Consider the following 11,665-nt stretch of genomic DNA (forward strand, 5'->3'; position numbering starts at 1 on the left):
TAATCTCCTTCCACTATCCTAAATGGTCATGTATACTCTTGTCTACTCGCTCAATGTGGAGGTGGCCGATTACGAAACACTGACAGCCGGGATCTAACTGGCGCATTGTTTGACAACATCCTAGCTCGGCCCTGTCTCAGACGCGACTGACGTTCATGCGCACTAGGATCGTGGCTGTTGGGTATCGATAACGAGGATGTGTGGCCGGGATGGGGTTTATGCGTAAGAGGGGTAGGGTGTTGGAGGTTGATGATGTGCGAGTACTTTGACTGGAGTGTTTTGAAACATTTGCTCAGGGTGAATGTCTATGCGCGTGCAGAATTGGCGAGAGAGGGTCGTTGCTGATTGTTTTGGCTGAGGGATGTTGGTCGATTTGTTGGATGGGGTGAGTCGTCGTGCTCATATGTGGCTGTTGTATGACTGCGCGCATGAAAGAAACACAGCACGACACGCGCGTATCCATGTTACTCACCGAGCAATCACCAATATATTTCTATGCATCTTCACCCCGTCACAATAATCACACAAATCAACTGGCGCACAAATAGAGCATTGAAACATCATTTAGATTTGGTATCTATACACCCTTCACATCATCATGTTCTCCTCTCAAACATCTAAAACTCCATGCTACCCATACCCAGACCGCGTCTGTAGATAGTACCAGTACCAGTGAAGTTACCAGTCTGCGTAATAAAGTTCTCAGTGCTGCTAAAGTCCTTGATGTGTCCAAGGAGAATCTCCAACATGCGGTACGCAACACCGGGAGTGTAGCCGGGCAGCTCGTGACCAGCAAGACGGGCAGTGTAAAACATCATACCACGCTCCGCAGTCCAGTAGCCCTGGTAACCGGCGCCGGCAAGCGCACCGCCGTTGTACTCTGGGTGGTAGGGTGCGTAGAGAGGGGTGGTGGGGTACTCGGAGAGACCCTGGGCGCCGTTCCAGGTCATGTTCTGGATGGCGAAGAGGGTTCCGTTTGTGCTGAGGAGCATGTCGAGGTCGCCAGAGCCGATGATGGTGTTGTTTGTGTACTCGATGACGCGCTGGAGGACGCCGTTGTTGGCGGGGCCGGGAGAGGCGTCGGAACCTTCGTCGTCGCCGTTGCCGAAGACGTTGGTGTTGGTGCACTGGAGCCACTCGGTGCTGACGTTGGCGTGGAGTGCCATCTTGACGTCGGTACGGTTGAAGTAGATTTCGGCACCTGGGGGCGAGTAGTCGCCGGTGTTGACTATGCCAAGCTGGGAGTATGGGTGCGGGCATGTCTCGGTGATGTGGTAGATGTTGAAGCAGGGGTTCACCTCGAGAATGGCGGAGTAGAAGTTGTCGAACTGGTCGCAGGTGTAGTTCTCCGAGCTGTATGGGTCGGGGAGAACAGGGAAAGCGCCCTGTGGTGGTGGGAAGGTGAAGTACTTGTCCATGTAGTCGGTGTAACCGCACTCCTTGTGGTGCTGGGTGATCTGCTCCATGAACGTGTCGTTCAGGAAGAGCAGGTTTTGCCAGAAGTTTACGAAGGGGAGGAGGACAACCTGTTGCTGGATGGTCTCGTCACCAATGATGGGGTCGTTGATGGAGATACCGGCAAGGTTGAAGTACTTGTCATCATCGGCAGTAATGAAGCTGTCGGCAATGTAGGGGACGTAGTAACCGGCGTAAGACTCTCCGGTGATGTAGGTCTTCCAGTTGTAGAGTCCGAAGAGGTCAATGAAGCTCTTGTAGAAACCACGGAACTGGTTGCCGAGCTCAACCTCATCGGTGATGTTGGGGGTACCTTGCGAGTAGCCAACACCTACGGGCTGCTCAACCCAGAGCATGTTGGTGAGGTTGGTCCATGAGTAGGGGTTCTGGACGGGTGCGAGGGTACCAGATTCCCAGGTGAACGGGCCGTTCTCCGTGAGGAAACCGCTGAGCGAAGAGCATCCAGGGCCACCGTTGAGCCAGATGACAACTTCCTCGGGGGTTTGAGCCTGGGTCGAGGGGAAGAACCAGAAGAAGAGCTTTCGAGTCTCCTCAGGGTCATCCGAAATGGGCAGTAGACCAGCGTAGCTCTCGCCAATGTCGAAAGGAACCTCTGGGATACCAGTACCGTTGACGGCAAAGGCTACGGGCTTATTAGTTTAATGTGTCATAGTATGACGACGAATACTGACACTCAGTCTTGTTGGTCAAGAAGAAGCTCTCGGCACGCTTCTGAATCTCAGGGTGCTTGAAAGCCTCTCCCGGCATGCGCCTCTCAACAGCAGGCCTGACCTTCTCAAACACACCACGCTTGTGTGGCGAGCTTCCAGCAAGAGCTGTAGAAGCACACAGCAAAGAACCAACCACTGAAAGGAGCTTCATCTTGAAATTGACTGATGAAAGCGGCTGTGAGCTGGCAAGGAAGAACCGGGCCCAGGGCGAGTATTTGAACGTTTACTACGTGACGGCATTGCGGTATACAGACCCTTGCGCTTACCCCGGAACAGCAGGAGGTTGGCGGAGGCATAAGCAAGGCTCGGTAATAAACCTCGCAAACGCCACTCTCTGGGTCGTGCAGGGTATGCTATCGCGTTGAGATTCGTAGCCGAAGAGCGAGAGATGCAAGATGACGCAGTGCAAACAGAAGAACAACCTTAGGCACCTTCCTGAAGCAGGACTATACGAAGATTAGACCGAGACTTTTGCATGGTGTCTGGCTTTGATTCGTCGCGGCTCTGTTTAGTGCATCCAATGTGCCCAGACCAGCTCAGAGTGTAAGCCTCGGAAGCGGATGCTTGTCGAGGCTTGGTCAAGCTTGTGGATCGGAGTATGATAGCACGGTCACCATAGGCACATAGACGACGACAAGCGGTATTTTTTCCGATGTGTCTTCGTAATGCGATTGACGAAAGAATTATGCAGCTATCGTGTGGCGGTGACTGTGATAGTGGCAGTATTGGTACCGCGCCGCGTGCGCGCGTCATCAGGCCCAAGTTTAACCCGACGAGGCGGGCCGAAGCTTGTTAAACTTCAGGGAAATGAGAAGTAAGCAACACGAGTTAAGGAACTCAAGGTCAAACGTCATGGGCCGAATGCGAAGTGTAAGTATTGCGCGTCTTTGAGGTTGTTGATATGAGAAGGGCCACGCGGGCGAACCGAAGCATTGCTGACGGTCGCGTTGGCCGTGGCGGTGTTGCCCGGCAAGGCTATGCTATGACCAGCCCTTCTTGCAGCAAACCCTTCATCGTCGGTACCCAAATACCAACTCTAGCATGTCGAACTTGGAAAGATGCGCATCGCAATGATGACCAACAGAAGGTCTGCAGATGTCGGACTTGACGTGGTGTCGTTGCACAAGACATGTAGTGGCCTTTAGCATGCGGTCGCGCCTTGTGAGGCGTACGCCATGAGAGCAACGCCGCCATGCGCCACCACGCGCCGCCTGCGGTTGTCTCCATCTGACTACATGTGGGTCGGATAGCTTGTTTTCTATCTGGCTTGTCTATCCCGATAGCTTCTTCTAATTGTCCACAGGCCGGAGGAAGTTCATATCATCGAGGAGTTCCCGGGCATCCTCTGCTTTGTCCTCTTCCTGCTTGGCTGCGCCCACGCCGATACTCAGATCCACCAATCCGTCTGCAGGCGGCGAGAACTGACGCAGCTTGACGCCGCTTTCAGTAAAGATCTTGGCCGTCTGGTCGTCCACAAGGTAGCCTTGGTTGTAGACCACCTCGCTGATACCAACTTGTGTTATCTTGACGCTGCAGGTCAAGCAGGGACATGTGTTGCAGTATAGGATGGCGTTCTCGCCGATGCGGTCGCGGCCGGCTTCGAGGAGGGCGTTTTCTTCGGCGTGCAGGCAGAGGCAGGTGGAGAGGCCAACCCCTCCCTGTGCGGCGTTGTTGCAGCGGGGGCCTGTATGTTGTTAGTCGATTTCCTGCAGATTTCCGAGTATGAACGTACATCCGCCCTCGTTGCAGTTGGTCATGCCACGTGGGGTACCGTTGTACCCGGTGCTGATTACACGCTTCTCTCGCACTATGCAGCAACCGACCCGCCGCTTCATGCAGTTGCTCCTACGAGCTGCCAGATCTGCCAACTGCATGAAGTATTGGTCCCAGCTGGGCCGTACGCGAGCCTCGTCCATGAGGTCGAGGAAGAGTATGGCACTGCGGAGGGAAGCCATGTCGGACGACGAGTTGAGTAGCTTCAGCTGTGCTCTCTGAAAGAGGGCGCTCAAGCCTGTCCTGGGAGCAAACAGGTGTTTGTCATTGCGTAGAACAAACTCCTCGAGAGTAGGCGGTGTGTGGTCGGTGGCAGCACATCGGGCCTTGAACCGCTGCCATCGCACACTGACAGGCGCGTCTACGCTGACGAGGAGGAAAAAGGGACGCTTGAGGAGGGCATCGACCACCGTTTCGTCCCAAATGTCCGTTGTAACGAATCGTTCCCTCCATCTCAACGTGACGAAGTCGAGTAGCGAATCGACGTTCGGGAAGATATGCTTCGCTTCGACGGACGACTTCACCGGCGAAGGAACACGTGTATTGGAAGCCGACTTCTCCTCTGGAGGCGTCTCAGCAGTTCGGGCCAGGCGTAGGCGGGTGAACTGGTGCTCCTCAACGAGGTAAGAAGCTATCGACGACTTGCCCGCGCATATTCCTGTGCCCTGTCAGCCTCGTCTCATGCAATCTCTGACGGTGCTTGCCTCCGCACAATCCAATAAGCATAGCGATAGACGTCGTCCAAATGTGCTGTGATCTCGAACAGCAAGGGCGGACTCGTGGATCGAATCTCGGATTGCTAACAGCGGCTAAGCGCGTGGTGCGGCTGCAGGAACGCGTGCTAGCGTGGCGGGGCCTCGCCCAGGGCTCCAGGGCTGGACCCATGACATCGCGCGGGGTGAAGCGTGCGGCTGCCTCAGCATCACTGGGACATTCACTGTCACATGCATGCGCCCTTGACCGCTGCACGTGTATTGCTTTTGCACGTATGACTGCCATCATCTAGATTACATCTCGTCCGCCTCGCCACGCATCCTCACTCCCGTCTCATCGCAACCCCACCACGTACTATCACCACCCACCATGTCCACGCTCAAGTTTGCGCCCTGGCTGAGTGATGTCGACGTACAGTTCTATGCCGCTCTAGCACACATCAAAATCAACCATGACAAACTCGACGACTCCGCGCGCAAGGTGCTCGGGCTGTACGAAGTCCGTCCTGGGGAGCACTCGTCGCGATCTATGCGGGTCCAGATACACCCGAATGCGCTGACATCAGACGATACCCCTCCCACATTCTGCCGCGCCGAAGGCATCATCAAGAACTGCAACACCATAGAAGACTACAAGAGTCTTGATCGCGCCGCCATACTCGAACGATGCGCCCAAACAGTACGTCCATCATCTCTCCCTGCGAGCAGAACTGACGCGGCATAGATATGGGACGCTATCCACGACGGCTCCATATACGAGTGCCCCTCCCTCCTCTCCTCTTTCACAGCCATCATCTTCGCCAACCTCAAGAAGTACAAGTTCACATATCACTTCGGCTTCCCCGCCATACAGTCAGATCCACCGTGGAAGCAGATTGGCGAGGCAACAAGACTACACGCTAGAGAGACTACATACCTGGTAGACGCGGTGCAGACCTGGCGATACAGCTCAGATGTTCGTCAAAGAGGCTTCTTCCTAGCCAAGCGCATACAAGGAGGCGGTGATCCAGAGGAGAGACCGAAAACGCCCGTCAACCCCCTGGAAGAATTCGGATATATATGGGCTATAGGCAGATTGGAAGCCTACGAGAAGGGCTTCTTCGACAAGGTGGATAGCAAAGACCGCTTCATATGTTTCGCGGACCCCTCCACATACGAAACCAACCCAGGCTGGCCCCTTCGCAATCTGCTCGTCCTGATGCGAGATCGGTGGCATCTAAACGACGCTCAAATCATGTGTTATCGCGACACCCACACACGGCGTGACCAGTCGAACTCTTTGATCCTACAACTACGCTCAGACCCGATACCCGAAGCAGCGGCCACCTCCGAAACACCAGACACTCGCCCACAGACACCCAAGTTACCCAAAGTAACGGGCTGGGAACGGACAGAATCAGGTAAACTGACGTCGCGCAATGTGGACCTCTCTGAATACATGGACGAGCGCAAACTGGCAGATCAGGCTGTGGACCTCAACCTCAAGCTGATCAAGTGGCGAATAGCTCCTACCATCGACTTGGACGTCATCAAGAACTGCAAGTGTCTGTTGCTCGGAGCGGGAACATTAGGCACCTATGTCTCAAGAACGCTGATGGGATGGGGTGTAAGAAAGATCACATTCATCGACAACGCCACAGTCAGCTTCTCCAACCCCGTACGACAGCCTCTCTTCAACTTCAACGACTGTTTACAAGGTGGCGCAAAGAAGGCTGAAAGAGCGGCAGAGGCTCTACAAGAGATATACCCAGGCGTCGACGCGACAGGACATGTCATGGAGGTACCGATGCTGGGTCACCCAATGACCGATAGCGCGAAGACAAAATCCGAGTTCGAGAAGCTACAGCAGCTCATCAGCGAACACGACGCCATCTTCCTGCTCATGGACACACGAGAGAGCAGATGGCTACCAACCGTCATGGGCAAGGCCTACGGCAAGATCGTCCTCAACGCAGCACTAGGCTTCGACACCTATGTAGTCATGCGCCACGGCCTGAAGACATCACAAGAAGGAAGCGGAGAAGTAGAACTAGGATGTTACTTCTGCAACGACGTGGTTGCGCCTGCAGATGTAAGTTCTCTCATCTCGCTCTACTAGATACACAACGCTAACCCCAGCAAAACAGTCCCTAAGCAACGCGACCCTCGACCAACAGTGCACCGTAACCCGCCCCGGCGTCGCCCCCCTCGCCTCCTCCCTCCTCGTCGAACTCCTCATGTCTATCCTGCAACACCCTTCCCAAGCCCGCGCCCCACCCCCTTCCGTCCAAACCAAAAACAACACCACACCCGCACCTGCACCCTCACACCCGGCCCTACCACCACCCTTCCAACACCCCCTCGGTACAATCCCCCACACAATACGAGGCTACCTATCCACCTTCTCAAACCTCCAAGTCGAAGGTAAACCCTACGACTGCTGTTCAGCGTGTAGTGACAGAGTGCTTGAGGCGTATAACAAGGATCCGTGGGAGTTTGTAGCCAGGGCGCTGAATGAGCGGGGTTGGGTCGAGGAGATGAGTGGACTGAAGGAGGTGCAGAGGAAGGCGGATGAGGCGGCGGCGGATATGGATTTCGAGGAAGAGGAGGACGAGGGGGGTTTGGATGAGGAGGGGGAGTTGCTGTGATAGCGTGGGATGAGAGCATGGATGGTTGGGAGGAAAGAGAAGAGGTGGATTCAACATCAGCGCTTTTCCTTTGTAGTAAAATACCCTGTTAACATGTATATGTAATTCTCTAGTTGTGCATAACTAAACATGAACGAGCAAATATGTAACGTCCATTGATACGAGAAAAACTACAAAATACCGGGCATATACCATACCTAGTAACCAACCAGAAAAGCGACTTCGCCCCAAAGCATCCATATGCCATCCAACCCAAGTACCCACCCCAATCCCAGGCATCTCCGCCCTTACGTGTATCCAAACAGCCCCATCTTCATATCTCTGTCGTGATACATATATGTCTACATAACAGTAAGGTCACAAGAACGCAGGCGTATCCTCCCTAACCAACACCAACCCGCCCCTCAGGCTCTGCTTTCCCGCACTGCCACCTGGTGACAAAGCATTTTCACTCTTTCTCTGCCTTAGGAACTTTTCTGCCATTCGCTGACCCGGCGTTACACTCCCATCTCTTGCTTCTCTTCCACCATCAAGCACACTCTCAATACCTCTCCCAACAGAAACCCTGGTCTCAGGATGCGGTTCCTTACTCATAGCCAACGAGCTGGTCGAATTCTTCAGCGTCAGTGCTGGACGGCGGAGCTCTGAACCAGGAAGTGGAGAGTAGTTGTCCAAGTCTATGACAGTCGGGCGACCTGTGTTGTTGGTGCCGCGGAGGTCGAAGGCGCTTCGTGGTCTACGAGCAAGCTTTTCGGGAGACATGGGCCGTAATATTGCGCGGATGCGGGGACGGAGGGGCGTTGTCATTTCTGCTGAGCTGGCGTTCTTCTTTGGTGATGGTGTTTCAAGGGTGTGAACGTTAGTGCTGGGTGAGTCACGGCGGGGTGTACATAGTAGTTGCTGCGAGTTTGGTCGCGTTGATAGACCTAGTGGAGAGACAGCAGGGTTCTTTTGACTGCGGATGGATGGAGGAGTGACATTCTCCTTCCGCGCGGGGCTCCTCTTTAGGGTAGTGATTGGTACACGCTGTGTAGTTTCGTTGGTGGCTGGAGCGGATGTACTGTTGGTGCCTTTGGAACCAGGTGTTGACTTGGGCGAGGTTTGGGTCCTCACTGGCGACTTTGTGTTGGTGAGTGATTCAACATGTGGCGAGACTAGACTGTTGCTGCTGGAGCGCCGGCCAGTATTAAGGAAGGAGAACCGGTCATTTCTTGAAGGCAACTCTGGTGTTTCAAATGCGGAGAGCGTTCCAGATGCGTGACCTTCGGGTGTTGGCAGTAGATGCTGCTTGTTCGAAAGGAACTTTGATTCGGGCTGAGGGTGTTCCATGAGCTTCCTAGGATCACCGATCTGTAGGAGTGGGGTGTGTGTGCCGTCGCGAGTGCCAGTGTGCGAAGAAGACTGCTTGGCGTCTGACCTCGCAACATTTGCGCCATCGTTGTGACAACGGTTGAGGTCTTCCACGCGGTCAACAGTCGGTTCAGTTTTGTCACTCGTATCCTCGGCATACGGTCGCGGAGTGATAACATCGAGCGATCCCCTAAGAACCACTGTCGTATCTTCATGCTCCGTATGAGACGTACGACTCGAGTCTGGTCCAACTTTCTTCGACGGAGTGGTAAAACGATCATGAATCCTCAGATCTTCTTGACTGGTGAGCTCCATACCAGAGATCTCATGCGACAGCCAAGCCCTCCAGTCACGACTAGTCCGAGTAGGTTCGCGACGATGGGGAGAAGGCGTCCCTACAACGAAGCTTCTTATTGACTGACTAGTTGAAACGACTGCTGAGCCGCCGTCGTGAGATCGCTCAGCCTCACCAGGTCCACCGAAAGACATGACACTGTCATTCGGAAGGATGCTGACCCCATCTGTGTTCCGTGAATAGATGCTGGGAGACATTGGCGTCATGGCAGTGTGAGAAGCTTGTGACACGGACACCCTTGGCGAAACTGGTAGTCTACGTAGATACTGATCGGCGATACCACGTGAAGTCGTTTCGACCTGCTCTTCATGTTGAACAGCGGATTTGGTGTTTTCTCCAGTCCGTTGAACAAACGTTGCGACATCGTAAGTTCTGTCAGTTTCACGCGGGAACTGGAGATACCCGGCTTCGTCCAGAGGAGTCTTCCATCGTTCTTTGGCTCTCTCTACTCGCTTCTCAATTTGCGATGCCGTTGGAGTAAACATTTGAACGGCGCAATTGCGCTCAACTCCATCACTATCGGTCTGGCTATCATCAGACTCAGGCGTGGTGCCTGGCGAAGGCATTGTATCCTCTCTTCGATGTACTCCCTTTGCACCATCCACACGACTGATAGGGCCTGGATCAGGGGACGAGTGCTGTCCAAGAGGAGTGACTGTGCGGATGGTGGATCTAATCGCCCGTCCAAAAGACCTGATCGTGCTGGTCTTGCTCTGAGTACTTTGAGATGTAGCCGGTCGTCGTGATGGCGGCCGCTGTTCTGAATCGATAATGCTTAGAAGGTTTCGGCTTCCGCTGGAATGCAACTCTCGCGTATGAGAAAAGAGCTTGGTGGTACTGGACTCAAAAACATCGCTTTCTGCGCCCGGTGTTCGCTTGGCCGGGCTTGAAGACTTTTGTGACTTCGACGACCCAATCTCCTTCATCAATGCTGAAAAGACACGCTTGGCATCGACAGGCGTTAGTGACTCTTCAGTGAGAATTTCCATAGGCATGGGGTCGCGGAAAGCGGCGAGAGGTGGGTGAGGCAGCGACTTCCTTCTTGAAGCACTCATAGATGCCGCACGATCTGCCTCGCTTCCAATACTATCTCTGGACTCATGGATAACGGTCATGCGCTTCACGGCACGTTGTGTCAGCGTATCGCTAGTGGCGGTAGTTCCCCAGCTTGTCACTCGGGATGCTGACACATTCGTAGCGTTGGCTTCGCTATGAAGACTTCGATTACTCCGTGCACTTCCGGTGCTGTTGCTTCTGGATCCAGATCGTAGAAATGCGGGGTAAGCGCCTTCAAGTGATGGCGTCCGAGCACGAATGCGCTTCAATGTTTCTTCATTGGGCGGAGGAATACTCAGTCCGTCTTTCGCAGTAGGTGGACTGAAGTGCGCGGTATGGAAGTAGTCACGGCTGGCATCGATCTGCTGAACAGGAAGGTTGATGGACTTGCCCGACGTGCGCCGAAAGACCTTCTTGATCTTGCTTTTGAGAGAGCCAGAGAACGATCTCTTTTCCTTGATTTCGTGGGGTGGCACGAAGTCGCTCAAGGCAAGATCCACCGTCGACTCGTCGGGTCTTTGCTGGTAATCTGTAGAGACAGACTGCGCTTCCGATGCGACACGCTTGCCCTTGTCCTTTCCTTTGTCTTGTCTTTTCTTAAAGGGCGCTAGAAACATCGACGGCTTGTGCTTCACGGACTTCTGTTGAAAGTCATGCAGACACTCATCTCGTACTTTGTCAAGCGTAGTATCAGGTCCGACTGTGACCAGCATATGCGGGCCTGCCAGTGGTGAGGGCCGAATTGTTCGAGAGGGTAAGGGTATGGGCGATGGTTCTGATACCGGGCTAATACTTGCTACAGGCGACGTTGTAAGGTACTTGGATGGCGGCCGAGCAATCGGTGAGCCGGTCTGAACACTGCTTGCGTAGTACATGGAACGTGCCTTCCGTATCTGCTGCGAGGTAATCGAGGACGAAGCACTCTGTCGGAATGACTTTGGTTGGGAACTAGGTCTAGCATTTTCGCTGAACGTGATCGAAGGCTGCGTCGATAGATACTGCGGTATGGAAAGCGACCCATTCACGCTGGGAGTAGGATAGAAGGGTGGAAATTGCTCTGTGTTCTGTTCCGTAGAGTCTGCTGAAGCTTGAGACAGGCGTTGAGCACTTCTCTTCTGCTCGGCAATCGGACGCTGCAAAGACCGGAAGCTCGAGTCGCGAGGTGGGAAGTGGCTGCCCTGGGAGGTGAGAGACTTGCGGCTGGCGTTACTCTTCGATCTAGCGAGCTCGGCACTGCGTTTTGCGTTACGGTCTGCCGCGTCTTGAGCCTGCGCGCGAGCAAAGGCAGCGGTAGCTGCAGCTAGTGCCTGCTGTTTGATCGCATCTAGATCCAACGGTTCGGCGATGGAAGTGGGACGTTTGTGGACGGTCGAGGCAGACTTGGACCGGCGGAGTCGGGTACCTGCATCGCTATTCGCGCGAGCAAGCATCGGAGAGGCAGGATAAAACTGTGGTTGCTGGAGTAGTGCGGTAAGAGGGTGCGGCCAACTCAGCGAAGCAGTGCTAAAGACGTGTTGACGGCATGTAGCAGAAACAGCGGTAATGAGGCACGGCCAACAGTATGGTATGGGAAGTGGTGCACCCGGATATGTGGGGAGAAAGACA

At 54.2% G+C, this 11,665-nt stretch overlaps 4 protein-coding genes across 4 annotated transcripts; 1 reads left to right on the forward strand and 3 right to left on the reverse strand.

The window, feature by feature from the left end:
* Positions 1-490: 490 nt before the first annotated feature.
* BKA58DRAFT_239507 (Alpha/Beta hydrolase protein) lies at positions 491-2,473 on the reverse strand. The gene is made up of 2 exons (XM_046166641.1): positions 2,148-2,473; positions 491-2,098 (listed from the first exon to the last, which is right to left on the reverse strand). The coding sequence occupies exons 1-2, from the start codon at positions 2,335-2,337 to the stop codon at positions 618-620; spliced, it is 1,671 nt and encodes a 556-aa protein (XP_046022070.1). The 5' UTR covers positions 2,338-2,473; the 3' UTR covers positions 491-617.
* A 1,002-nt stretch (positions 2,474-3,475) lies between these two features.
* On the reverse strand, positions 3,476-4,685 carry BKA58DRAFT_322746 (cytidine deaminase-like protein; the record flags this gene model as incomplete). Its single annotated transcript, XM_046167870.1, has 3 exons — positions 3,476-3,870; positions 3,919-4,617; positions 4,655-4,685. 3 exons carry the CDS (start codon positions 4,683-4,685, stop codon positions 3,476-3,478), a joined length of 1,125 nt encoding a protein of 374 aa, XP_046022071.1.
* A 140-nt stretch (positions 4,686-4,825) lies between these two features.
* BKA58DRAFT_345094 (autophagy-related protein 7) lies at positions 4,826-7,501 on the forward strand. The gene is made up of 3 exons (XM_046168409.1): positions 4,826-5,351; positions 5,397-6,743; positions 6,799-7,501. Exons 1-3 carry the CDS (start codon positions 5,043-5,045, stop codon positions 7,297-7,299), a joined length of 2,157 nt encoding a protein of 718 aa, XP_046022072.1. The 5' UTR covers positions 4,826-5,042; the 3' UTR covers positions 7,300-7,501.
* BKA58DRAFT_462717 (uncharacterized protein) lies at positions 7,469-11,490 on the reverse strand (the record flags this gene model as incomplete). The annotated part of the gene is made up of 6 exons (XM_046174858.1): positions 7,469-10,187; positions 10,224-10,722; positions 10,762-10,846; positions 10,880-11,026; positions 11,060-11,384; positions 11,418-11,490. 6 exons carry the CDS (start codon positions 11,488-11,490, stop codon positions 7,657-7,659), a joined length of 3,660 nt encoding a protein of 1,219 aa, XP_046022073.1. The 3' UTR covers positions 7,469-7,656.
* Between the last annotated feature and the right edge of the window lie 175 nt (positions 11,491-11,665).

This window comes from Alternaria rosae (genome assembly GCF_020736505.1).
Source record: "Alternaria rosae strain MPI-PUGE-AT-0040 chromosome Unknown BKA58scaffold_9, whole genome shotgun sequence".
NCBI lineage: Eukaryota > Fungi > Ascomycota > Dothideomycetes > Pleosporales > Pleosporaceae > Alternaria > Alternaria rosae.